Source organism: Mustela erminea, chromosome 9 (assembly GCF_009829155.1).
Source record: "Mustela erminea isolate mMusErm1 chromosome 9, mMusErm1.Pri, whole genome shotgun sequence".
Classification (NCBI taxonomy): domain Eukaryota; kingdom Metazoa; phylum Chordata; class Mammalia; order Carnivora; family Mustelidae; genus Mustela; species Mustela erminea.
This window is the reverse complement of record NC_045622.1, coordinates 25,444,704-25,471,378: the sequence shown is the minus strand read 5'-3', so window position 1 is coordinate 25,471,378 and position 26,675 is coordinate 25,444,704. Positions and strand designations below refer to the sequence as shown.

General features: G+C 51.0%; 1 protein-coding gene across 2 annotated transcripts; it reads right to left on the bottom strand.

The window, feature by feature from the left end:
• Nucleotides 1-26,583, bottom strand: ADAMTS15 (ADAM metallopeptidase with thrombospondin type 1 motif 15). 2 transcript variants are annotated; one of them, XM_032358234.1, is made up of 9 exons: nt 25,161-26,583; nt 23,126-23,182; nt 13,750-13,882; nt 13,088-13,255; nt 12,568-12,851; nt 7,104-7,281; nt 5,666-5,847; nt 5,385-5,560; nt 1-3,526 (listed from the first exon to the last, which is right to left on the bottom strand). In XM_032358234.1, exons 1-9 carry the CDS (start codon nt 26,115-26,117, stop codon nt 2,752-2,754), a joined length of 2,910 nt encoding a protein of 969 aa, XP_032214125.1. In that variant the 5' UTR covers nt 26,118-26,583; the 3' UTR covers nt 1-2,751. The 2 variants fall into 2 exon arrangements, with proteins under 2 accessions (XP_032214125.1, XP_032214126.1); XM_032358235.1 differs by lacking the exon at nt 23,126-23,182 and having other exon boundaries at nt 25,161-26,582.
• Nucleotides 26,584-26,675: the final 92 nt, after the last annotated feature.

Below are 26,675 nucleotides of genomic sequence, written 5' to 3'. Positions count from 1 at the left end.
TTAAATACTTACAACTTTATTAGGAGCAGGCTGTTGTCCCCGCAGCAGCCAGCTCCCATGTATACACAGTATACACAGCCCAGCCAGGACCTAGGTCCTTCCATCCGTCTGCTGCACGTGGAATGCGAAAGAACCAAACACAAAAGGGGGGCTCTGTAAGTGACAGTGTCTAGTGCCTTCGGGAGCCAACTCCCAGGCTGGGAACAACCAAGCCCTTCAGCTCACCCCAGCCCCCTACTCCAACATGGCCAGGCTCACAAGGTTGGACTCCTCCAATCAGTGCACACAAAAGGCAGAGGAGGCAGGGGACTCCTGAGCCCAGATCCTTACTGGTCCACACCCCATGGACGAAGTCTCTGGAACCCCCAGAATCTTCCTCGTCTTCTATAGATATGAGATACCACCTTTTCATTCCATCACCAGAAATCTGTACCTTGAGGCTTGTCTCTGCTCAGCCTTGGAGAACATGGTTGGATTAGCAAAATGGTCAAAGATAAGACAAACCTCCCAAGTTGTCTTGGTCATACTTCTTTTTTAAATGAAAAAAAAAATTCATGACAGAAAAGAGCATTTGAGACCCAGCTCGTGTCAGGAACAAGATAGGTCGTCTCTCCTCGAAATGATTTCTAAAGCTGCTCTGCTAAGGGACCAGTCACCCCCACTGACGGCAGCACCCTTCCCCCCCTCCCCATTCCCCTGCCCGTTCTGCACAGCCCCCGCGCCACCCTCTCCTCACCGAGGAGGGGTGCACCAAGCACGGAGAGCAGTGCTATCGTCGGCTCGTGGGGGTCTACATCTGCCCTGGTGCCCTGCGTCCTTTTGATGGTCTCAGCCCCACGGTTTCTCTATACAGGGAGGAAGATTCCTCCTTGCTTCATTCTCCAGGAATGGCTGCAGCTCTGCTTCAGAGATCCACACGCCCTCTACCCTGCTGTGGGGGTTCCGGTCAAGGGCTCAGCCCAGGGCTGGGCTGGGATTGGAGCACCATCCCAGAGGTTTACCTGAATGGCTGGTTTGTGGAGTCTGCCTACTAGGGGAAGCCAAATAAAAGGACTGAGGCCCTTTCTCAGGGAAGATACTTGCCCCCGTATCACCTCACTAAAGTCCAGGACATATTACCTAACTCAGAAGCAGAATCTCCCACATTCGTGCGGGAGCAGCTGCACCCTCAAGAAATACCCTGCTTGACCAAACGCTCTCTCACCCCAGAACATCTTCCCACTTGGAGCGCCAGGAAACACCCTGGTTTCTACAGCCCCAACACGTCTCTAGGATAGACAGGAGTTCCCGTTGGTGGCTGCCAAGTACCTCTGGGTCAGGTCATTGATTTTCTTTCTTTCTTACTTTCTTTCTTTTTTTTTTTAGGTCATTGATTGTTGTGTCTCCTGAAGCCTGTCCCCAAGGCACCTGAGATCCTGCTTTCATTTTTGGAGCCCTAGTGGGTGGCCAGGCTCTGGGGGAAGGAAGCCATGTACCACACGCTTATCTTTGTGTCTGGGCAGCTCAGTCTGCAGAGGACAACAGCCAGGTCCACTGGAAGCACCAGAGTCACCACTGCCCCACGAAAGGGACAGGTGTGTGTACCCAAAAGCATAGCCTGAGGTAGCAAACAGTGAACCCCATTATCCAACTGCAATGCCATGTGATGTGCCCAAAGCCAGACCACATGTAGCTGTCCAGATGAAGGACCCACCTCCAGGCATATGGATGTTCAGCACCTAACCCTCCTGGGCATCTCCCACGTCCCTCTTAGTGGCCACTCTGAAGGTTCTCTGAGGCAACACAGAGCCCAAGGCAGCAGCCCTATTTATACCTACCTCTCTGGAGGAAGGAGTCATTGAAACTGAGGACTCCTCCCCATCCCAGGGTGACATTGCCCCAAACCTCAAGCCCAGTCCCAGTGACAAAGAACATTCTAGGCCACTGCTCAAGCTCCCTGTTTCACCACAGAATCCATCATCCCTTCCATCTTTTTTCAATGGTCCAGTCCTTCCTGAAGAAGGCAATAGACTCCTTATTGACTTCCTGTACCTATTTGCAAAGCCTCAGCGAGCACGTACTTGGAAGCCCTCCACCCAGCCTAATGTCCTGGACAACACAGGAAGAAGAGGCAGCTCTTGACGGAGGGTCAGGAGTAGAAGGAAGATGAGAAAGCTCCGGACTCCCCCTACACATAAACCTCTTCCCAGATTTGTTATTCCTCACCCCACTCTCCTACCAGTTTCTGCCCACACCAGTCATTGTTTTTTTCATTATTCAGTCCTGGTCAGTCAGAAAGGAAAGGCGGGCTGACAGCACCATAGAAACCTGCCTTGTTCAGAAACGGCTTAGAGCCCCCGGGGCCACCTGAGGGTGCCAAGCTGCTGGGCCATGGCTCTTCCAGCAGCCTGTGGCCTCCCTTACGGGGGCCAAGGTCCCTGAAGTTCTGCCTGGGAGGTGCCCATCCTCCAGGTCCCTCGGAAACTGGGCCCCAGAGCCTCTGCCCAGTGCCCGCACCTCTCAGCCTCTCCCAGACTGGGCCCTGGAGGAGCCGGGCGTGAGGTAGACTGTGCGTTAGTCACTTGGCTTCCCCCGCCCAGGCCAGGGAGGAGGAAGGGACCTCTTAGCCCTGCCCATGGTCCTTGTCCCTGGAAGTGAGTGACGTTATGGCCTTGACACCCGGCCACCGCCCTCTGCCCATGGCTCCAGCTGGCCAGAGCCCTGGCAGCACCAATGGGGCGGAGAGTGAGGAGGAGAAAAGGACAGTCCCATTCAGCATGGCCTCAAGACACAGAAGTCCAGCTCCTGGGGCTTCCGGCGCAGGTTGCACTGGTCCCGGGCCAGCAGCCGCCCTCCAGGGCCCAAACACTTGAGTGGACGCCTCTTAAATCCCCGGCCACAGCTCTTGGAGCAGGGCGACCAGGCGCCGAGCTCCCAGGTTGGGCAGGGTTCCCCACAGGCTCTCATCTCCACTGGCCGATGGGCTGCATCACAGGCAGACGTGGAGCGTGGCCCTGGGGGCCCACGACAGTCGACCACCCTCTTCTGCAGGCCACTGCCACAGCTCACAGAGCAAGGCCCCCAGCTGCCTGCCACCCAGCGCGCCAGGGGCCTGTCGTCCTGCTGTTCCACTTGATTGGAGAGGCTGAGGACACTGTTGTGGTGCACCGAGGAGCCACGGGGGTCCTTGGCGTGGGAGGCCTTGTCCTCCCAAGGCTCTTTGGGAAGGTAGAAGGAATAGCGGACCCGGGGTGGTGTCATCTTGCCCACGGAGAGGACCTCCACAGTCAGGGGCTCCAGGATGGGCCGGGAGGCCTGCAGGCTCTCCACCGCCGTCCCCGTGCCACTGTAGCGCAGTAGGCTGCCCTTTACCACCAGGTCCCGCTCCACGGCCGACACCACGAAGTGCCCATTGAGCAGGTACTTGCCTTGGCTGTTCTTCAGGGCCAGGTAGTTGTCATCTCCAACCAGCCCCTTGTAGCCACGCTGGCGGATGTCAATGCTCGAGGCACCCGCAGGGATGGCCACCACAAAATTGTAGCCGTGCCTGTGGTGGAAAAGGGGATTGTGCCTTAGACAGATGCCTGGACGTTAGGCCCTCTCTCCCAAAATAGTCACAGCTGATTCCCCTTTCAGAAACCCAAGCTGGCAGAGAACAAAGACTAGGCAGATGGCTTCAACTGCCCCTCAGGAAGTCGGGAGGCACACAAACTGAAAGACGGTATGAGATTGTCACCACATCATCTAGAGTTACACACCCTGACTGTGTGCAACCTTTTTTATTCAGGTCATAATCATAACTATGATTGTCATAATCATGAGATTATGAGATCATGACCTGAGCCGAAACCAAGAGTCCGACGCTCAACCGACAGTCCACCCAGGGGCCTCTATACTGTGGTAAATCCTAAGGCAAAGTAAAGCCAAGGTTTTAGAGCCAGACCCATCCCTACCACTGGCCTAGCTGTTGGCCTTGGATAAGTCTCTAAGCTTCTCAGTGCCTCACCTGGAAAATGAAGATCATAATCACATATACCTCATTAAAGCCCATAAAGCCTATGGCCTAGGGCCTGCCACCCAGTAAGCACTAAATATGTATTAACTGTGAGAAGGAGGAGAGGAGGGGAAGAAGATAAGTCTACAGTCCCTGAGTCCAAGGCTGGGGCCAGACACCATACTGAGACACACTGGCCCTGGAGTCGGGCCCCCAGATCAAGCCTTGGATACCAGCTCCATGGTGGCTCAAGCATATTCATCTCTCTGGGTTCCGGTGTCCTCACCTATACAATGAGGAGGTCAAACTAAATGCTTTCTAAGGCTCCTACCAGCCCTACTAGTCTACAAAGGGGGCACCTGCCATTTAGCCAGTGAAGCAAGTCTGGGAATATTTACCTTTAATTCTCCACTTGGCCTCCCCCTCAGATCCCTGTGAATGCCATCCACTTGCAGTGCCCCCAGTTCCCAGAAAAGCTGCCCAGCTAGGGGCCCAGCAGAGTGCACTGTGTCCAGAGGGGGCAGCGGAGACTCCTGGATAGCCATCTAGACCTTGGACTCCCAACTTTTCAGAGCCCACCATATCCCTGCTCAACTCTCTGCTTCCCCCAGATTCTTCCAGACCATGAGTCAGGACTTTCCAAGGAGTACATTCCCCTTGAAAATATAAGGGAATATGCTGGACTTCAGAAAGCCAGGAACCCCAGCTCTGGAGGTAGGAATTGGAGAGACCTATAGACATTTCTTCAGCTGACCCTACACACATCTCTCAGGAAGAGGGAATTCTTTGGTCTTAGCCCCCTGCTTTGCTGTTTATTGCTGTTCTCAGCTCAGTCTCACCCCTGAGGACAGGGCCTCAGCCTCTGTGAGATGGGGAGGCTGTCACATGTGTCTCTAGGCTTGTTTTGTTTTGTGATTGTCATCATGAACACTTAGTGAGCATTTATTATGTACCAAGTAAAATGCTTAGCATTTTAACACCTTCATCTTCACAACAGCACAACAGGAAATATATTCATGTCATACGCACTGTATAAATGAGCAAATCCAGCATTCCAAAGATTGTGTCACATGCTCAAGGTCATCCAGAAAATGGGGAACTGAGATTTGAACACAGGTGAGTCTCACTCTAGAATTCTAGACAGACCATAATGACCCTCTGCCATCTCCTTAACTAGCATCTCCTGTTCAGTAGTGGACTTACCAAGCATTCATCTCTGCTTGACAGATGAATGGATAAAGAAATGAATGAATGAATGAGTGAATGAATGAACGTCATACTCTCAGAGGAAGAGTCCGAGTGGCCTCTCCAGTAAGGGCACTGCTGGTTTACCCCAGTCTGACCCAAGCTTTCATCACCTGGGACAGCTGCCCTCAGCCCTCCTCCCGCTGCTCCAGGACCCAGAACTCACATGGGCTTGGTGAAGAGGCCTGTCACCTTCTTACAGCTCTTATTGTCGCCCCCACACACCCCACACTTGTCGAATTTCTTCTTGGAGCCCAGGTTCCCGTCACAGCCAGCCTTGATGCACTTGCCTTGGACACAGACCGAGGTGGAGTCAGGAGTACACGGTGTACCATCCACCACCTGCAGTGGCCCCAGTGGGGGAGAAAAGGAGAGAGGGGCAGCTCAGCCGGATGCCTCTCCAGAGACTTTCTCTCCGCTTTGGTCTCCTGCCCCACACCCACTCACCTTCGGCGCCAACACATAGAAGTAGCCAGTGCCATTGGCTCGGCAGATGAGCTTGCACTTGTCCCGAGGAGAAACGCCAGAGTACTTGGGCACCCATGCCACGGCAAGGGTAAGCCGGTTGGTGCTGTGGTTATAGCCGTTGAAAGCCTCACACTGCTCCTCCCGGAAGCTCTTGCTGGAAGCTGAGGAGGGAGGAAGCACAGGCAGGAAGCTAAAGGGAGGGGCAGTGCTGGGATTGCCCTCACCAGGATGCTCAGCTGCCTGTGGTTCCAACAGCCCTTCCCCTCAGCCAAGTTACCCTCATCACTGACGCCACCCCATCTCAAAGAACTAAAGTAGACTAGGACCAAAGGATGCAGGTCGCAGACGACCATGCCTCCCCCAGGAGCTCTGCCAATTTCCCCAGTGATCTGACCTCCAATTCTCCATCTGGGATAACAGGTACCCCTGAGAGTTTGGGGCTATCAAACCCCTCAGGAGTCTTTTGAAACTATTTTCAGGATGTTATTAAGTGGATAAAATAAATTACATAGGTTCCAAACAATACCAATTATACTGATAGACAACTATCAATATATATTGAAACATATTTGTGATATTTGTGCTTGTTAATCCAGTTCATAAGATACAACGATTCTAATAACCACTGTCATTTTCAAGTCATGACGTGAATAAATGACATACTGAGAAATCCCACCAACTGAAATGTCATATAGAAATATCCATGATTTCCATTGGTGACAAAGTCACAGGTACTGCTAATAGTATTACAGTTTGTTGCCTAATTAGAAGACATAATAGGGGCGCCTGGGTGGCTCAGTGGGTTAAGCCGCTGCCTTCGGCTCAGGTCATGATCTCAGGTTCCTGGGATCGAGTCCCGCATCAGGCTCTCTGCTCAGCAGGGAGCCTGCTTCCCTCTCTCTCTCTCTCTTCCTGCCTCTCCGTCTACTTGTGATTTCTCTCTGTCAAATAAATAAATAAAATCTTTTTAAAAAAATAATAAATAATAAATAAATAAATAAATAAAAAGAAGACATAATAAATTGTAGATAGAAACAGCAGCAAAATAATATTAAACTCTAATTGAAGGAAATAAAAAATTTAAATTAAAAAAGGCTAGTAAAAATAGAGATGTAATTTCCTTTCCTCCCAAGCTCATGGACCCTGGATAAAGAATTCCTGCTCATGAAGGTGGGCTTGTGAGTTCTTAAATAAGGGGAGATCTAGTGCGTCATTCCCTTGGTGCACTTAGGTTCCCAGCCTAAGCATCAAGAATAAAACACCCCTGCCCAAGGGGAGTGGGCAAAGAAGTGATCCCAAGAGGAATCTGCTCTTCTGCACTTCCAGAATTGGCCCTAGAGGAAAGAATCTTGATTGCAGTAATCTGCAGCCAGGAAGTGGGGGAAAGGGGGAGGGAGAGGGGCCGTCCCCTCCTCACCTGAGCTGGGGCAGGGCTCCAGGTTGCAGGATCGGTATTTCACTCTCACTCCCTCACAGTACTTGCCCCCATTGGCAGGGGTAGGGTTGCTGCACTGCCTCTGGGCCAGCTGCACGCCCCCCCCGCAGGTGCGTGAGCAGGTTCCATAGGGCTCCCACTTGGCCCAGGAGCCGTCCACCTATAAGAAAGAGTCCGTCATACTCATGCAGGGGTTGAGCTGCACATCCACACTCTAACCCTGCAGAAGGGTTACACGGGTACAGCCTCATGGTCCCATCCCACCGGAAGGAAATCCACTGTGCATCACACGGGGGAATTGGGAAAATAGCAAGCAAACGGTCAGCACACACAGTGCCCAGGCAACACTTCAACATGGTAATTAACCTGTGCCAACTGCACCCAGTTATAAATGAGGCTGCTCAGAAGAGAGGCCCCTTTGGGCTCTGGAGTCGGATGGCCAAGTTCTATCATTGCCTCTGTCCTCACCATATGGGTGGTCTTGAGCAAGTAGTAAAACCTCTTTAAATTTCAAGGGCTTTATCTGCAAAAATGGGGCCGATAATACTCAGGTGTGAGATCAGACAGAACTTTAAATGATGCAACATGTATGAAAATTCCTAGCACTGTGCTTGCCACAGAACAAAAGTTCAGAGGTTCTCCGTACCTACTACTGTTGGAGACACAAGTCTCTTAATCTGAGGCAGCAGCAGCCCCCAGGCTTGCCAGGAAACCTTGTTGCCCTAGATATCTGGATATTTTTCTTTGTCAGTGTTCCATAATTCTGACTTCTCTCCCAACCAGACTTAACCAGATGTTCAGCTTAATCAGGAGCTGAATCTGAGAAAGTTTCACTCGAAGAGGTTCTAGTGTTTGTGCTCGGAGGAGATGAAGATAGGAAACTACAAAGCAATCCTAAAACTCTATTTGGCTTCGAGGTGAATGATGCAGTGTTGTTTCATTTTTTAAGAGGGTGGGGAAGGGGTCGAAAATGTATCTTCATTATGTTTTTCTTAGGATGCCAGCAAAGCGAGTTTTCATCCCCTGAACGCACATCAGTTGGGCAACAGGGGAAGCAGCCCAGTTGTACAAGCCTGGGATTAAAATGTTGTCATGCATCCTCCAAAGAGACTAACCCGCGTGGAGCTGATCAGGAACTGGCTGCATGTCACGTAAATACATTAGTTTATGCACACATGCAGCATAGTCCGTCTGCCTGGTCGGATAGCTCTTGTGTCACTGTGTCAACATGTCTCTCCTCCTGTGAGAGAAACACTGGCCCATAGCCCTGCTTCCTCCTCCAGCCAGCGCCCCACCTCATTCCAGCCTTTCATTCCCTAGGAGTGTCTACATCTGCTCTTTGCGCCTCCTCCCTCCTCAGTGCCTTGCACCATGGGCTCGGTCCCCATCACACCAGGGAAGCTGCTCTTTCAAAGGTCTGAGATGACCCTCCATAGACTAGAAGAGTCTGTGCTTAGACCTCGCTATCTCCAGTTTTCCTTCAGTTCTTCACATTGTCTCTGTGGCTTCTGAGATGATGCTGTGTGGTGGTGGTGGTGGTGGTTACTTTTGTTTTTACCCTGGTATCACCTGTACCTACAGAAAACATTCCTCCCCCAGAAAACACTCCTGCCCTACCACGTGCCATTCATTCACCAAATATTTGTTGCATTCTCACTAATGCCTGGCACCTTGTGCAGAAAATCCCTGCTCTCCCAGTGACTGCAATCCAGCAGAAGAAACTAAAGATAAGCCTGTGCTTATAGGAGGGGTTAAATGCAGGTGGGAGAGGGGGAGGTGAGCTGCTCTATATTACAGGGGTCACGAAGCTTCATTGCAGAGGTGACCCTAGTGAAAAGATCTGAAGGAAGTACAAGAGGGAGTTGAGCAGATATGAGGGCAGGAATATTCCAGACAGAAGGAGCAGTGCAAAGACCCTAGGGACAAGCCTAGAGTACTCCAGCCTCACAAGAGGAAGAGAAGCAGGAGATGAAGGCAGAGATAGGGCTCACCATCCTGAGCAGAGAGGAGAGCCCCTGAAGAGTTCTGAGCATGGGCATGACCTGAGCTACATTGTAAAGGATCCTTCCCGCTGCTATGGTGGGAACAATCTGTAAGAAGACCGGCAGCAAGGAGATCACTTAGGGTACAAGACCAATCATCCAAAGTAGCTTGGAGCAGGGTGACTGCAGATAAGATGGTTTAAAAAAAAAAAAAAAAAAAAAAAAAAGACTCAATTCTGGCTCTGTTTTGAAGATAGAGTCAACAGGAGTTACTGAAATATCAGAGGGATGGATGTGAGAGAAAAGAGGGTTGGCCCAAGCCGTGGGCGGATGGGAGCTCGGTCTTACACACGTCATGTTTAGGATGCTTATCGGTTATCCGGATGGAAGTGTTAAGATTCAATGAGATGTGCCCATCTGTAGTTCAGGACAGAGGTCTGGGCTGGAGATACAAATCTGGGGGACTTCAACGTATAAATGTAAGTGATACTTAAAGTCTTTGGTCTAGATCACCAAAGAGGTCAGTGTGATAGGGAAGAGGGCTAAGGACAGTGCTAGAATGCCCAACATTGGAAAAACGAGAGTATGAGGAAGACCCAGTGAAGGGGACCAGAAGGGGCAGCCAGTAAGGGGGTGGGGGGGGAAACCAAGACGCAGTGGAGCCCGTGTTCCCAGAGGAGAGGGTAATCAGCTGTGTCAAATGCCGCTAACAGGTCAGGCAATATGAGGAACGATAATCAATCACGGACTTCAGCAGTGTAGAGGCCATTTGGCGACTATAGTGAGAGTTATTTTTAGAGGAAGAGTAGGACTGAAAGCCAGACTGGAATGGGCTCCAGAGAAAAAATGGTAAGACGGGAACCAGAGAGAGCAATTTCATACCACTCTTTCCAGGAACTTTGTGGTAAAGGAAGTCAGAGAGAGAGAGACTGTGATTTATGGAGAGGAAGTAGGATTAGGAGAAGTTTGTTTAAGGTGGGAGGAATTACAGCAAGTCTGTATCCTGATAGGAATGATTCGGCTCGAGAGAGGGGAAATCTGACACTGCAGGAGAGAGACGGAAGAATTAAAGGAGTGCTTTTCTTGAATAGAGGGGATAGTATCCTAAGTGCAAAGCACAGTGCCGGGCCTCCAGTGAGAGCGTGGACAGCTCATCCATCACAAAGGAGGAAAGATAGAGATTACAGGCACAGAAGTAGGCTGACGGCAGATGTGGAGGTGGGAGCTGGTGGACGTTCTCATGGGATTACTGATTGCTTCTTTTTTCTTAATGAGATAGGAAGAAAGGTCACTGGCTGGAGTGGAAATGAGGAGAAAGAGTTGGTAATGGAGGAGAGAGGCAAAGGTGTGACATGATCGGGCAGGACACGGGGAGAATGAGTGCAGTAAAGCCAATAAAATATGAGATGCCTGCTGAGCGGCATTCCGGGCCCACCTGCTTGTCAGGTCATTAGTTTAAACTGAGACTGCTGAGCACGGTTCCGTGTCTCTCTCCCGCCACACTCAGCCACACTGGCCCAGCTGAACAGGTGGGAGCTGGATTTCACCAGGACGGTAGCTCATCCAAGTGAGTATAGCCAAGAAAGAGAGGCAGGAACATGGGAGCCGCAAGCATACCTGAAGGAGTGGTTGTAGCCATGGTCCATGGAATCTCAAGAAGAAGGTGGATGAAGGCATGAGAAGAGCAAGTGGAGCTGAAGAATCGTTGGAGTCCAGACTAAAGGGCCAGACAACAGGGCCTTGGTGGTCAGAGTGCGATTATGGCACCTGAGATTCTGCCGGCAGGGGGGGCGGGGGGGCAGCTGGGCACAAGGAAGCTGTGTGATTAGGAAGATAAGCTTTGTGCTTTGACCTCTGCTGATTAGGGCAGTATCCTCCACGAAGGGCCAGGGTGGAGAAGGGACCGTCCATAAAAGAGATTGAGGATGTAGTGGATTTTGCTGCTGATGGATCATCTTTCCACAGGCTTCTCAGATCACATTTCCTGTTTCCTATAGCCAATATCCTCTTGGGCAATGTCTTTATCCACTAGACTCATCTTCCCAAGAGAAGGAGCTGGCCATGGCTGGCCTGTCCTCAGGACCGTCTAATTTAAACCCACAGCCTGGTGGTCAAGGCAAGCCCAGACTAGCCCTAAACCATGCCCCCAAAGATCTTTCCCATAGAGCCCCAGCCCGTCTAGCCCTCCAGCTTGCCCCACCTCTCTGCCTGTTGAGACCCTCAAGGCTCTCTCCAAACCTGATGTCCTCACCAAAGTTTGTTCAGACCTCTCTAGTCATCATCAGTCTTTCATCCCTTAGTCTCCCAGGACATGTTTCGCACTTCAGTCTTAACAGAACACACCTTCTCTGTGTCTGGGATCACAGGAACATTTCTAGCTTCCCCACTAGACTGTGAGCCCACTGAGACACGACCCAGGTTTTATTTCTTTTTCTGACGACCACAGTACCTCGCACAGTTCTCTAAACACAGCAGGCTGGTGCCCAATAAAGGGCTAATGGCTTAATTAAATACATGTTTCCAAAACACAGAAAAAGATCTTACATAATTGTGTATGAAACCCAGCTCAGGGCAGCTGATGAAGTGCTGGCAAATGCTTTTTTATGTTATGGTCTCCACGTACTACACCCCCAGTCAAGGTGGTCTGCGGCAGAGGCAGGGCTGGGAAAGGGACCATCACCAGGATCAAGGGAGAGGAGGGACATCTTATTCCTGGCTGACAAAGTCCCAATCCCTCTGTGACCCCAACCCCTAACCTGAAGTTTTGATTATATTCAGAGAGCATGTGGGGTTTGGGATTTGTTCCTATTCAACTGATAGTCTTTTTTACCAGAAAAAAAGAAAAGAAAGAAAGAAAGAAAGAAAGAAAGAAAGAAAGAAAGAAAGAAAGAAAGAAAGAAAGAAAGAAAGAAAAACTTTTGCTCTATTTTGTTTCAGCTTCAAAAACCAATCTTGACAAAAAGCGAAGCTGGGTTCGGGATGTAGGAAATTACTGGAGCCTGCCCAGGGATCTGGTTCCTTTCAGAGATGAGCCTGGCTCCCCTCTGGCCCAGAGCTCCCTGGAAACCAAACACACTCAGAAATAACTGATAAAAGGAGGAGTGGGGGCTGGAAGGAGCCAACAAGTGAGGAATGTCGAAGATCTAGTGTGGGGCTTTGGGTTCAGGGCTCCTCCCCAGGTAGGATGAGGCCCAGAGCTCAGGGCTGGGCCTCCTGGCGCCCGGGGCGAGCCTTCTCCCCCATGTCTAAGGAAGGCTTCAGCAAGTTCTCTGACCTACCGTATGTCTTGTCTCCAGTCTCAGAATCAAGACAGGAAGAGGAACCCAGACAGGAAGACAGAGACACCGAGCTGCGATGTGCACAGTTCCGGCCACGCAGCAAAGCTGTTCCCCCCAGACGCATCCAAGTCCGCCCCCGGCCCCCCAGCAGCCCCAGGAGCTGCTATGCAGCTCCCACACACTCACCTTGTACTTGTTGAGGTTATGTCTCTCCACACAGGTCCCCTTGAGGCAGAACTTGCCCTCGCCACAGCTGGTGCCATCTGCCCAGGGGAAGTGGCGGGTCTGGCACACCATATGCCCCTTCGCCTTGCCGGTGCACCACAGCTTGGTGCAGTACTGCATGTAGGGACAGGGCTTTGAGCCCACGCCAAAGGCCAGCTCACACTGCTGGCTCAGGGTGTAGCTGGTACCAGGCAGGTCCTCAGGCAGGGAGATGGGCTTGCTGGGTGGGTCCAGGAGGCAGTCGCCTGTGGGGAGCCAAGGGCATTCATGAGAGGTGAGTTGAGAAAAGTGGGATTTGGCCAGCCCAGAGTCTAAATGGTAGGGAGACAATGAAGCAAGGGCCAGTGCAATGGACCCCCTTTGAGAGCCCAACCCTTTGGGGGTCATGCACACCTAAGGTCATAGAAGACAGGTCCAGAGAGGTGCTGAGCACTCTCTCCAGGGACAGCACCAAAATCCCTCCTCTGTCCTCCTGGCTTACCATGCCCACTGTCCAGGAAGTCAGTGATGATGGCAGCGCTGCAGGCAGACCAGGGGTTGGCACGGTCGATCTGGATGAGTGTTGGGGACATCATGTGGTTGGCTCGGAGTTTCCCAAACACCTCCTCGCACACTTTCACATTGTCATGGGGCATGTTGAACACATGGCCTGTGGGGTGAGGCAAGAGGACTCAGAGGGTAGAAGGATGTGGGCTCTGCAGTTTTACAAGGAGAAGGGCTCAGCCGGGGAAGCTAGAGAGCCCGAGTCAGCAATTCTCAGGCTGGTCATTTCAACCTAGAGAGAGACTGCTTTGCAAATGTCAAGATGATGTTCTTGTGTTCTCGGTCCTGTCCATTGGGCTGTGGGCTCAGTGGGGACAGCAGTGTATTTAAAATATTCTCCCCTTAGTGACTGATTGATGAGATACTCTGACTGCTAAATCGGACAATATGGCTGGCCAACTGGGCTGGGGCAACTGGAAAAAATAAAACCAAGCCATTGCTAAGGCAGACTCTGACCCTAAGAAAGGATCCCTAAGGCTTCGGGACATGAAGAAGCAAAGATAAATGTCTACCTCCTGCCCAAAGCACCCAGGACAAACCCAGAAAGTCCCCAGAGGGGAGTTCTACGCCCTCCACACAAGAACCGCCCTCTAGACTTACCCAGCTCATGGGCAGTGGTGAAGGCTGATGGAAGCCCATCATCCTCGATCACGGAACAACTTCTCTTGGGGTCACACATAGTGCCCACATCAGCCATGCCCAACGTATCACAGGTGGTGGCCCCACACAGGTCCTGCCAGGTGAGGGGAGAAGCAGAAGCCAGCCAGAAATTAGTAACAGCTACAGAAGGGACCTGATGGGAAGAAAAGGCATCGTATGGGAGATTCCAGCTCATCCCCGCTCCCAGCCCAACCAAGCCCAGCACCTTCCTAGCCAGCCCCTTTCTCCCAAAGCATTTCAGGGTTATTCATGGAATCAACCCCAGGCTGAGGCAGGAGGCTTCAGGAGAAAAGCCCTGTGGGTCTCTAAGAAGATTCTACCCAAATCCTACTCAGGGGCATCCTGTGGGAGGAAATTAGGAGGTACAAATTAAACCACAAGGCCATTGCTGTATGCAGAGATAGATTTCCAAGCCAGAAAATGGTGAGTTCCACAGCCAGGCGAAGCCCTGGTTATGGCTAACGGAGGCAGGTGGGGGTGAAAGACAAGCGTGTTCCTCATCCGGAGTCAGCCCTGAGCTTTTCAGTCCTCGCTGAGCGATTGCCTTTGGACAACCATGAATTAAGCTCAGATTCTCAGCCAAAGGGTCACGGGCCAAGGACCCACCCAAGCCAGAGATTTGGCTTCCTTGGGCTGGGAGGAGGCGGACTGAGGTGGATACAAGCAGCTATCCAGACACAGCTCAACTGGCTGCAGAAGCTCGGGAAAAAAAATCAATGGATCGCCGCCTAAGACAGTCCCTCTCTCTGTAATAAAACTCAACTTGCAGCAGAAGCTAGGACTTCCTGCAACAACCCCGATGGGAAGGGTTTTTGGGGATGTGGAAGGGCAAAGTGGGGCAGCAGGGCAGATATCTCAATGAATTTATCGAGCATTATGGACCAGCAACGCACCCACATACCTTAAGAGCCAAAGAGTTGGAAATAGGATAAGATACTTATCACTTAACAGAAAATACCCTGTTGAATCAGTGACACTAGGGTTCTCTGCATTACATCCTTGCCTTTCTTTACAGTTGACAAGAAACTATTCCATGCATCATCTCACTTCATCCCCAACAGCGTTAGGAGGCAGATATATTATTATACCTATTTGTCAAAGGTGAAAACTGAGGCTCATGCTCATAGCTAATCATGGTGATGATTTATTAAATGCTGACATCGTGTGTGCACTTCACACGCGTGACCATATTTCATCCTCGCAACATCCCACTGGAAGAATGACAGCTATTATCACCTTCCACAGTCAAGGAAGCCAAAGCTCAGAGAGGTCCAAGTCACAGAGCAGAAATGTGCACTGGGGTCTGTATGATTGGATACCATCAGCACTCTTTCCACCACGTCAAAACGGATTGCTCAGCAACCCCTAAGTTAACTCTGCAGAGAAAGAGCTGCGTGTGTTCTCCATGGGAGCCAAGGTATCCGCAGAAACACCCCCCAGAACTGTTCTCAATCTTCATTCTCTTTACGGCTTTGCGCACATGCGTGTGCAGGCACATGCTGACATGGGGGGAAAGGTGGGCAGCAGAGTTGGTGGGCCAGGGGGCATAGGAGGAAAGTGGTCATAGTACAGAAAATCAGCAAAATTTAACCCAGAGTGCTCAGAAGTTTACCAGCTGAGCAGTCAAACTTGGCTTCCCACGGTCAGGTGATGGTCACACCTCCTAATGATGAGTTAACAGTTTCTCTGGCCAAAGATCGGAGAGGGCGATCAGACTCCAGAGTACATGGGTCAAAACTGATCTGCTCTTCTGTGCTCACACATGGCAAGCCTGCCACTTCGGGGAACCCTCGGGGAGAACCTCAAATTCCCCCTCTTCCAAATAGTCTTCCTTCTCCAAAGGCTCACCCTTCCAGAAAGTTCTCCTTCCCCTAGAGTTCTGAAACCTAGAAGAGGTTGGACAGGAGTCTCTGAAAACTCTTGTCTGGTGGTCACAGCCCATAGGGAGAACCTGTAGGACAAACAGGACACTGCCCCAGGGCCACCATGCACACTCACTGCTGGCTTTGTGTAAGAGAAAGGCCACAGGAGGAAGAACCAAGAAGGCTAGATTCTGGTCCTGGCCCCACCACAGATATGTGACTTTGGGCAGGTCACTGGCCCCACAGCAGATATGTGACTTCGGGCAGGTCACTTCTTTCCTCAGGGTTTCCTCCTCCAGAAGAAGGGCCAGTTCTCAGCTAAAACCCAGACTGGACCAGTGCCTTAATTAAGCCTCTGTTCCTGCCCCAATCCCAGGGTGCTCATCCCCCTCTGGTCCTCTCTAGGTTATAAAAGGAACACAAAGAATGATATACTTCAGAATGGAAAGAACCCTGATCTTGTCTGCTAACCCACAAAACTAACTCCCAGAAAAGGGAAGGTCACCCATGTGGACATTCGGAGTCCTAGCCCCTGTGCTGCTCAGCAGAAATGAGGACGCCAGACTGACAGCTCAGACAGGGCTCTCAGAAGCCACTGGACCTCCACTGTCCAGCAGCCTGCCTCTGCCGCTGGCAGGTCCTTAAAGTCAAGAGCCTCTTTCCTCCCTGGGAGGGTGGGTTCTCTCTGGAGTGAAGACATGCAGCTGCAGGCCCTTTCTGGCCAGGAGCAACCTGTTCTTTCCATCAAGAAATCCCGGTTTCCCTGGATCAAACAAGAGGAACAAGGAAGGAGCCGGCGCATTTCCTGAGGGTCAGGGTGTAGTTGAGAGCAGCCAGCCTGCAGGAACCAGTGTCTTCACTGTGGGAAGATGCAGCTGTTTGGGGTCACAGGCTCTGCCTGTCCCTCTTCCCCCAGTCAGAGACTCCAGTGAAGAATCGCTGGACCTTAGTTCTTTGAACGCCCACAGGCGGGTACCCAAGGCTCAGCAGTGCCTCATTTGTGGCACTGAAGATCTCCACCCTTCTGGAATGAACTCAGATGCACTCAAACTGCTTTAACCTCTTCAGCTCAGGCACTTGTCTCCAGCAATAGAAACTGTTCTGGTCCCTTTTGCCTGGAGGGTGTAGGCACTTCCCACCCAACCCCTATCTACCTCACTATTTCTGGTCATTTGCCATTTCTCCTTGAAGCTGCAGCTGCTTTTCCAGATAACCCAAGAATCACCTTGGCCAAGATCCTAGTCCTCCCAGATTATTGTTTTCTAACTGTCCTTCTTCACAGAATAATTTAGGATTGGAACCACAGTTGGAGACAAGACAAACAAGCAAGCACCTTGCAGTGGCTCAACCCACATTTCCCAGGCGCACTCCCTCCACCTCCCACCACAACTCCCTACGGCCCTCCTTCTCAGCTCCTCTCCTTTGCCCTGCTGTGCACTGAGATGCTCATATTTTCCAGCTATAAGGGTGGAGGACCTACAAAAATCAAGCATGCTAACTTTTTTTTTAATGTAGCAGAAAATACATGTTGTCATGTAACCAACTTCCTCTTCATGGAAGAGCAGGGTTCATCTTCATGGCCACACCATAACATCCAAGACTCGCACTCACACAACTTCAGAGCCGCCCTCTCGTTCTGCAGATGGGGACACTAAGGCTCGGTGGACTAAGATTTCTCACCCAAGCTTTTAACACGGGAACTGAACCCCATGCCTTTTGACACCAAAGCCGGTAGTGGTCTTGGGTCTGAACCACAGCATGCTAGTCAGGATATCGTAATTACTGCTGAAAACCACCCACACTGGTATTAATATTGTGCCTTTAATTTGTTTCCATCTCAATCTCTCCCATGCATCACTGTATTTCCTTGTCCAACCCCAAATCCATGGCTGTTTGTGATCCCCAAACATGGGAGGGCCTTGTTTTGCTAGAAGAAAAAAATTCTACCAATTCTAGGTGTCCGGGCAATGTGGCTAAGGATGCCTGATGAAGAAGGGAATGCACCCTGGTCAGGTCCATCCAGGTTGGTTTCGCTGGAATATAAATTCCTCAAGGTGTACAAAATGGCATTACAGCGAGAGACTGAAGATAACTAAGACAAGAATTACCTCAATGAGGAAGCAGAGAAATCTGAAGCTTACAGGAAGACCAAGCTTTCTCTCGGAAATCATCAGTTCAAGTGAGGGTGCACACCTAACGCGATGTTGGTGGCGAGCACTTACTGGGTTGCTCCTGTGAACCAGACACTGTTCTAAGAGCTTTTCTTATTAGCTCATTACATCTTCACAATGGCTTTATGGGGTACATGTCATTATTAGGCCCATTTTACAGATAAGGCTCAGAGAAGGTAAGTTACTAGCACAGGGTCAGTGAGCCCCAGGTTAGACAGGAAAGGAGAGGCAGAGTGAAGGTTGAAATCCAAAAGCGCAGCCTCAGAGCTGAATGCTTCCCTTGCATTAGTACGTTTCTGGTACAGATGCACCCCACAAATGAAGAGACCAGGGAATCTCAAGATAGCAAGGCTGTCCACCCCATACCCTCAGCCCCCAAAGTGCATGTTAGCCACAAAGTGGGTAGAGGCCTGGGAGAGGCTGATGAAGAGGGAAATGGCAAGATTAAGTGCCAAGAGTGCTCTTAGCACAATGCCTGTGTCCCCTTCCTGGCTGAGGAAGATCTTAAGTCCTTGCCTCACACCTGCACTGACACACTGACCCCCTGCTCTGCACCATGTCTGCTGGCTCCTCGCTGGGGCCTCTCCTCTCTCCAGGGCAAAAACTGATGGCAAAGAGCCAAGAAGAAATGCCAGAAGAACCTGAGACTCCCTCTCCCAACCCTGCAGCCTGACAGTTGCAAAGTCTGGAATAATGATCCCCAGTAAGCACCTAAGAACCACCTAAGCATGCATAGCCACACACAGTCTTTCGCTGACATCGGTGCCTTCCTCCCATGAATACATACTGGACAGCGGCAGTATGCAGGGGCCCACTGGAGTGGCCACAAAGATATAAAAAGGTCTTGCTTAAAGGAGCTTACAAGTCAGGGGGAATGGCAAATGCTGGAGCTATGGTTTCCACACAAAAACAGACAAATATTAAGTATACTTACAAGTGCAATGCAACAAAATAGTTCAAAACAAGACTGTCCCAAATGTAAGTTCTGGCAAGGGACCTATAGGTAATTATTCAAAACAACAAACACGTGCTGAGTGACCACGAAAGTAACAATGACAGTAGATGCCATTAACTGGGTGGCTGTTCTGGAACATTTTCTAACTTGCCCTTGATACTGCCTTTAAGCTCAGTACCATTGTCATCGTCATTGTCCTTCTATGGATGAGGAAAGTGAAGTTCAAGTGGCTGATTCATTCAACGTCCATTGTGAAAAGTCAAGTGCCAGAACTGAAACTCAGCTGTGCCTGACTCCAAGTCTGTGTTCTTTCCACTGTGCCACACAACCAAGGACAGGCATTGAGGCAAGGTGTGGGGGGCCAAAGGTATGCACCAAGAGTGATACAAACATCTACCAAGAAGTTCAAAGGTAGGACAAGAGCAGGACCAAAGAAGGGGAAAACACCTCACCTGCCTTCCTGACTCAACCTCGTGTTTAAGAAAAAGAAAGAATATCATTCTGGTGCACATTCCTCCCAAATGTTTATAGCAGCATTATCTACAAGAGCCAAATTATGGAAGGAGTCCAGACGTCCACTGACTGAAGAATGGATGAAGAAGCTGTGGTGTGCACACAGCGCATCCGAAGAATGGTACCTTGCTAGTTGCAACAACACGGATGGAGCTAGAGAACGATACGCTAAGTGAGGTAGGTCCATCAGAGAGAGACAAATACCATGTGATTTCACTCATATGTGGAATTTGGGAAACAAAACAAAATGATCATGAGGGAAAAGAGAGAAAGGCCAATCAAGAAACTCTTGACTCTTACTGCAGAGAACAAACCAGTGGTGACCGGAGGGGAGGGGATTTACGGAGTGCGCTACTTATGGTGATGAGTACCAGGCGTTGTATGGAAGTGTTGAATCACTAAACTGTACACTTGAGGAAAGCCTGGGTGGCTCAGTCAGTTAAGCGTCTGCCTTCAGCACAGATCATGATTTCAGGGTCCCGGGATCGAGTCCTACATTGGGCTCCCTGCTCAGGGGGGGGCCTGCTTCTCCCTCTGCCTGCTGCTCCCCCCTGCTTGTGCTCTCTCTCTCTCTCTCTCTCTCTCTGACAAACAAATAAAATCTTAAAAAAAAAAAAAAACTGTTCACCTGAAACTAATATCACACTGTATGTGAACTAATTGGAATATAAATAAAAACTAAAGAAGAGATACAGAGAGATTCAGGTGCACATTCCTTCCTCCAAACTTCCTCCCCCATCTTCCACTATTAATATCGGCTTTCTTTTTTTTTTTTTAAGATTTTTTTTTTATTTATTTATTTGACAGAGAGAGACCACAAGTAGGCAGAGAGGCAGATGACAGAGAGAGGAGGAAGCAGGCTCCCCGCCGAGCAGAGAGCCCGATGTGGGGCTCGATCCCAGGACCCTGAGATCATGACCTGAGCCGAAGGCAGAGGCCTCAACCCACTGAGCCACCCTAATATCGGCTTTCTTATTTGGTGCAAGTCAAAGAAGGAGGGAGAAGACCTTCCAAGTCAGGGAGCAACAGTATTCCTCTCCTTCCTCTCTCTTTCTCCTCCTGCCTAGAAGTAGTGTTGAGTTTCCATTCAGTGATAAAGATATACAAACTCTTAGATACCGAAACTAAAGATGCTGCTCTCTGCTAATATCTTCCAAGGCCTGACTTCAAAAAAGATCCTGACACAATTATGATTCTCTTTATTGTATTAGGAGATATGTATAAAATACACATTATCATTTTATTAACATTTTCATTGAACACTAAACTTCACTGCCAAGTGGCAAGCCGTTTATTACAGGAAGAACTGACCTCTGTGTCAAATGAGGTTCCAGGCTGCCGTTCCACTCTGCGCAGTATAGAATACACGTACGTCCCTGCCCACCGGTCCCTCAAAACGTAGTACAACTCAAGGCCAGAACAAGAAGGAAGGCGCCAAGCTTGAGACCGAAAGACAGAGAGGTGAGGACATTGGATGAAGGAAACAAAAGAGAAGAGAGAGATGACAAAGAACGGCCCTGGAGAATCTCAAAAGAGGAGAAAGAGCACACCGAAGAAATGGGGAGGGCAGGAGGGGGCCGTGGAACGGCCCACAGTGGTACTAAGCACAACAGAATAAATAACACAAAGGAAGGAATAAATAGGCAGAAAAACCACAAACTGTAGATCCCAGAAGACAAAGTCGGTTCAAAGGAGAAAATGTTACAAATAGCAAAACAGATGGTGGGGTGGAAGAGAGGACCTCCTGCAGTGCCTTCCTGCCACCTGTCCCTCGCCCCACGCCCCCACCCCAACTCAGAGGGCTTCCCTGACTCCAGCCGCAAGGAGAATGCCCCCCCACTGGACTTTGGACAGAGGGCCCATGTCTCCCTCATGGCACTTAACATGCCCTAGTATACCAAGCTATTTCCTTGTCAGGCTCCCTGATATTCAGTAAATTCCTGAGAGCCAGAGGCCACATCTTAATATCCGTACCTCCACAGCCCAGGACAGTACCTGGAAATAACAGATGCTCAATGAGTTATTTTTTTAAATGTAGAACAAATTCATGAAGCCTAGTCTACCACAAAGTTAACCCAAGAGCAGAGGCATCAGACGTAAAGAGAGAGAAGACAGAGGGACATGCAGATCTACTACATCCCAGCACCAAATACCCTATTCCTGCTGCCCACCACAACAAGAAGCCATAGATACGTTTCTTCTCATAGAAATGAATGTCCAGGGGTGCCTGGGTGGCTCAGTGGGTTAATCCTCTGCCTTCAGCTCAGGTCATGATCTCGGGGTCCTGGGATCGAGTCCTGCATCGGGCTCTCTGCTCAGCAGGGAGCCTGTTTCTTCCTATTTCTCTGCCTGCCTCTCTGCCTGCTTGTAATCTCTCTCTCTGTCAAATAAATTAAAATTAAAATTTAAAAAAAATGAATGTCCACCCTGAAAGACTGGCTCTAGTTCTCTGCCAATCCTGGTTCCAATCCCGTGCTGACCTCACCCTGCTGTTATGAGTCTGGAGACTGACTGCTTTGCAAAATCAGATGTGTGCTCCTTCTCCAGGAACATGAACTTACTCTGAATCTTTAAGTAAACTCCTCAAATTGTCAAAATACTTGTTGTATGATCAATTTTTTTTTCTCCTTTGCACACAGCATAGGCTCCTCCCTGGGTCATGTCTTCCTAGTGTTTTGATTTCAACACCCCACGTCCCTCCCTCTCCCTGCCAAGAGGAAAGCAGCATCTCCCCATAGCCTGGCTGAGCCTTGTTTTCACACACACAGCAAGTCCAATGATGGTGGATGGAAGGGGGAGCCCCGGTGCTGGCCAGTCCTGATCCCCTACTGTCCCCCCTTCAAGTACCCGGCACCTGGAACTCTCCAGGAACTGGGCTCACCTCTTCTTCATAGGAAGAAATACAGTCTGACCAAGACTGACCCATTCCTGCCTCCTCCCTGTGAAAACCATGGCTACAGTACTATCAGTCAGAGTCATTAGCCATTTTCCAGAGTTTTATGGGGGGACCAAGGAATAGGTGACTAAAGACATCTGACAGCTCGACATCCATTCTAGGCAAAAGGCAATTAACAAAATAAGCACATTTCTAAAAACTTCTTAGCCAAACAAACTATATACAGTTGACCCTTGAACAATATAAGGGTTAGGGGCACTGGCCCCCCATGCAGTCGAAAATCCACATACAACTTTTGACTCCCCAAAACTTAAACAACGAATACCCTACTGTTGACTGGAAGTCTTACCGATAACAGTCGATTAACACATGTTTTCATATGCTGGATGTACTATGTACTGTGTTCTTACAATAAAGTAAGCTGGAGAAAATAAAATGTTATGAAGACAATCAAAAGAGAAAATACACTTAGAGTACCGTGCTGCATCGAAAAAAGCCCACACACAAGTGGACCCATGCAGTTCAAACCCATGGTGTTCAAGGATCAACTGTATATATTTATCTTCATAGAAATAAGTATGTATATGTGTGTGTATATATGTATATTTCAATATTAGTTTGAAAAAGCATGGATTACACCAACATAATAATAATCAGGGAAGCTCATATCAGAATTAAAGGGTTCCTTTAATTTAAAGGAGGACAGCAGGAGACTCGTCCAGGTTCCCCAAGACCACATCTGCCTCAGTCTACAAAGAGCAGCTGCACGCTCTGTTTTCATCACATACCGTACCTTCCCCAGGGGAGCTGGGAATGAGCAGTTCCTAAGACCCTGAGAACGTGGCAGGCCCTAAAGTCTGCACTGGCAAGGAGGCGAGAGAGAGAGAGACATGTCCATTCTAAAGCTTTAAGCACGTACCTGCATGTTGGTCCTTCCAACACAGCCTCCCCACTTTCTGGATCGCCCTCTAGCCGCCTAAGAAAAAGACAGCCTCTAAAAGTCACATCTTGCCCATCACTGCTTCTGACCCAAGTGCTCATGCATCTTGTCCCCATTATGCATGGTTAACATAGCCCCTGGGTCTAGCACACAGCACTGACAGACAGAAGCTGTCACGCTGCTTGATTGCTTCTTCAAAAGGCGAATCCTTCTGATGGTGTGGCCCATGTTCCCAGCAGGAGTCCTCTTTCTATGGCTGGTTCCAAAAGTCAGCCTAGCCACTAAGCGGCGGAGACTGAGGTCTGTTACTTTAGAAGCCGTGAGTGACCTCCACGGGGGCATCCCAGGTAGCAGATGGGCCAACAGCTGCTTTACCCATTAAGATATCCTGTTCTTGGTCATTGCTTTTTTTTCCCCCGGCAATCTGACTGCCGAGTTGTGTGTGCAGAGGTGGAAGCCACCTCCTCTGCAGTTTCCCCATGACTCAGGCAGTGTGTGTCCGGGCCGGGCAGTGGCAGCTCCACAGACCTCAGCTGGAAGAATGAGTGCAAGGAAGCAGACTCAGGCCAAAGACCTCCCTAGAGAAACCAGGTGGTGGGAGGAGAAGGCTGGGAAAGGAGGAAGTTCAATTCCAGGAGGGGACAAGCTGTGCCAAATGGGTTAGTGTGGAAGACGTTAGCTCCAGCCCTGTGTGTGCCAGCACAGCTCTGAGTGGCCGTTGGAAAGAGTGGAGAGTCAGAGACCCATGGGCAACCAAGGATTCTGGGCCATCCCCTGAATGACATGGTTGTGATAATAACAAAACAAGAGCATGGCACAGATTCGAGCAAAGCCCCCAAAATCAGAGGAAGCAGGTCACTTGGACATCCCTCTTCCTCCCAGTCCCATCCGTGACCTCCAAAAACTTCACGGGACCCCATTGCTCCAACATCTATAACCATAAACGTTCATAAACTCATAGCAGAAGGCAGAGCTGCTTCTGTGATCTGACCATCTTTCTTAGCCGCCTACTCGGTATCTTTCCAATCCCACACCTGGGGCCTGCGGATGCTCTTTACTGAGCACACAGCACTTGCCCACCGCCAGAGGTGGAATCTGGAGCCCCACCGTCAAGTGTGGTCATCGGGAGTTTCAGTGAGTCGCTGTCATGAACCACCTTGCCTGTTCTGCTCCACAGCACACATCAGGGCAAACAGGTCACCCTGGGCCAGCAAGGAAATAGGAAAATTGAGAGATTTTCCCCAACTCAGCTCCAAGTGAAACACCACTAGAAATTCTGACTCCAAACAGGTGCTCTAACTAGATTGCCAGCTCTGAATGGACTGGGATCCCTCAAGTAGAAGGCGGGCCCAGCACAGGAGGGTACAGGAGAAGCAGCAACGAAGGACGGAATGCTCCCCGTACTTGAGTCTGTCCTTTCCATTTCAACCACAAAATATCCCAAATTATTCCCTCCATCCCAGTCCAGGTTTTCCAGGCCTAGAACAGAGGATAACTGAACATGCCCAGAAGAAATGAACCCAGGATCTGAACTGGGATGCTTGCATCACCTTCCAGTTTTACAAGCGAAGCAGAGAAGCCTCAGAAGAGACATCTGAAAGGATTTAGACGCCCCGGTTGAAAGGGGGCGGACCTTTTCCGACCCCTCCAACACCATCCTCAGAGCGCCTCCTATCAGCCATGCAGACACACTGCGGCTCGGGGCGGCAACTTCCTGGGTTCCAGCCCCTCGACGCCTGATCTAGGAGGCGCTGATTGGCCACTCCAGGCCAACACCTTCTGAAGTAGCTGGCGCTCCTCCGACCGCCCACGTGCTTCCAGATGCAAGTGAGCCGAAGCTCCACGGAACCTAGGAGCGGCCTCTCCCTGGAATATCCAAAGTGGGAGTCGGAAGAGAGCAACAAAATTTTAACCCGGCTCACCTGTTAGGCACAAAGGGCATTCGGGGAGCTAAGGGCGGTGACCCTAAGAAAATGAGGCTACTGGGGTCCAAAAAGGTGACAGATCAACTCACCTGCCTGGTGAAGAGGATGGCCGTGTCCCAGTACTCTGGGTGTTTGTCACTCACTTTATTCAGCTTTTTCTGCCAGGCACAGAAGTTGCGCAGCGTCATGGCAGCGTTGCCCGTGACCTTGGGCCCTGTGTCGCGGTCTCCAAGAAGCAGCACCTTGACCACGACGATGTTGATGGGGTTGAGGATGCTAGGATGGCGGTAGAGTCGTGCCGCCGTGGCCAGCAGCGTTAGCAGATAATGCTCCAAGTCCGCGCCGTGGAACTTGACCATTGACTCGTCCGCCACCACCAGAGTCTCCACGTAACGCGGGATAGACACGAAGCGCTTGGCGCGCCCGGACCTCCGCCGACTGCGACTCTCTCCTAAGCCGGCCTCCCGCGGCTTGTAAGGGTCCAGCGCCCGCAGAATGGCAGGGTTCCAGCCTGAGGCCACCCCGCATCGAGAGGTGGGATCTCCGGGGGGCCCGCCGGGGGCGCCCCGGCGCTGGAGGAGGTGTGCGCCCTGGCTGTTGCGCTGTGCCGCCTGCGCGCTGGCGTTGGGGAGCGGACTAATGACATACTCGGCGCCTCTGTACCCAAAAGCTCCGCGTAGACCCCCGCACAGGCTCATAGCGGCGAAGGAATCTGGCTCGGCGTTCACGTCCCCAGAGTAGAAGCAACGTCGCAAGTCTGGAGCGCTCCCGGTGAGTGCCGGGAGGTGGACGCCCAGATGCTCTGTGGCGAAGGCGGGCGCCAGGAACTGAGCATCCAGAGTCAGGTGTAGGTAAAAGTCCTCCTGAAATGCTGTGATCTGAAAAATAAGTCCCTGATCCCCTGAGTCCTCGGGACCCCTCCGGTAGTAGTGGCGGCCGTTGATGTCCGGGTCCAGTCGGATGGGGACCACCACCTCCTGGTCTGGCTCTGACCCGCCTGCGGGTACCCCGGCGAGAGCCAGGGTTAGGATAACCAGCAGAAGCATGGCGCCGGGCAGCGCACGGCCGCGCTCTCCGAAGGGCTCGGCCCCGCTCCCCCGCCGGCGAGTCTCCTTGCAGCCGGCACAGGGGAACCACCAACGCTCCGGGGCAGTCAGTAGCTCCCGGAAAGCAGAGCAAAGGGAGAGAAACTCCTCCCAGAGGAGTGAGCGTGCACCGAGCAGCCCGCGCCTCCTACCTGTGCCTTTCCACAGCAAAGCGCGCTCTGGGAGCTTAAGTACAATCGCTGTCAAGTGCAAGGACGGAGATTTGCAGCCGAGAACTAGAGGGAGGTGCCGGGCCGCTTCTTCGAGCCGCAGCCTCTCGCGGCGCCGCAAACCAGGCGCTGGGCGAGCCTATTAAAGGCCCCCTCCTCTTTGGACTGCCCAGTCAGCGCCCCTCCCTTTCTCCCCTCCCAGCCTCCCAAAGCCTGCAGCCCCGAGCCTCCAGGGGCCACCGGAGAACTCAGTCCCGCCTCCAGAACCGAGAGCCACTTGGCGGGGAGGGAGTGGCCTTGAGCCCAGGCAGGAGGCGTGGGCTGGCTAGAGAAACCAGCCTTAGTGTCT

Excerpts from the sequence above, each read along its gene's own strand:
- ADAMTS15 (XM_032358234.1), bottom strand. The coding sequence starts at position 26,117 with ATGCTTCTGCTGGTTATCCTAACCCTGGCTCTCGCCGGGGTACCCGCA. Across the intron at positions 7,282-12,567 it reads ATAACCTCAACAAGTACAAG|GTGGACGGCTCCTGGGCCAA; the intron begins GTGAGTGTGTGG and ends TCTTTCTTATAG. Across the intron at positions 5,561-5,665 it reads TCTATGTGTTGGCGCCGAAG|GTGGTGGATGGTACACCGTG; the intron begins GTGAGTGGGTGT and ends GGGCCACTGCAG.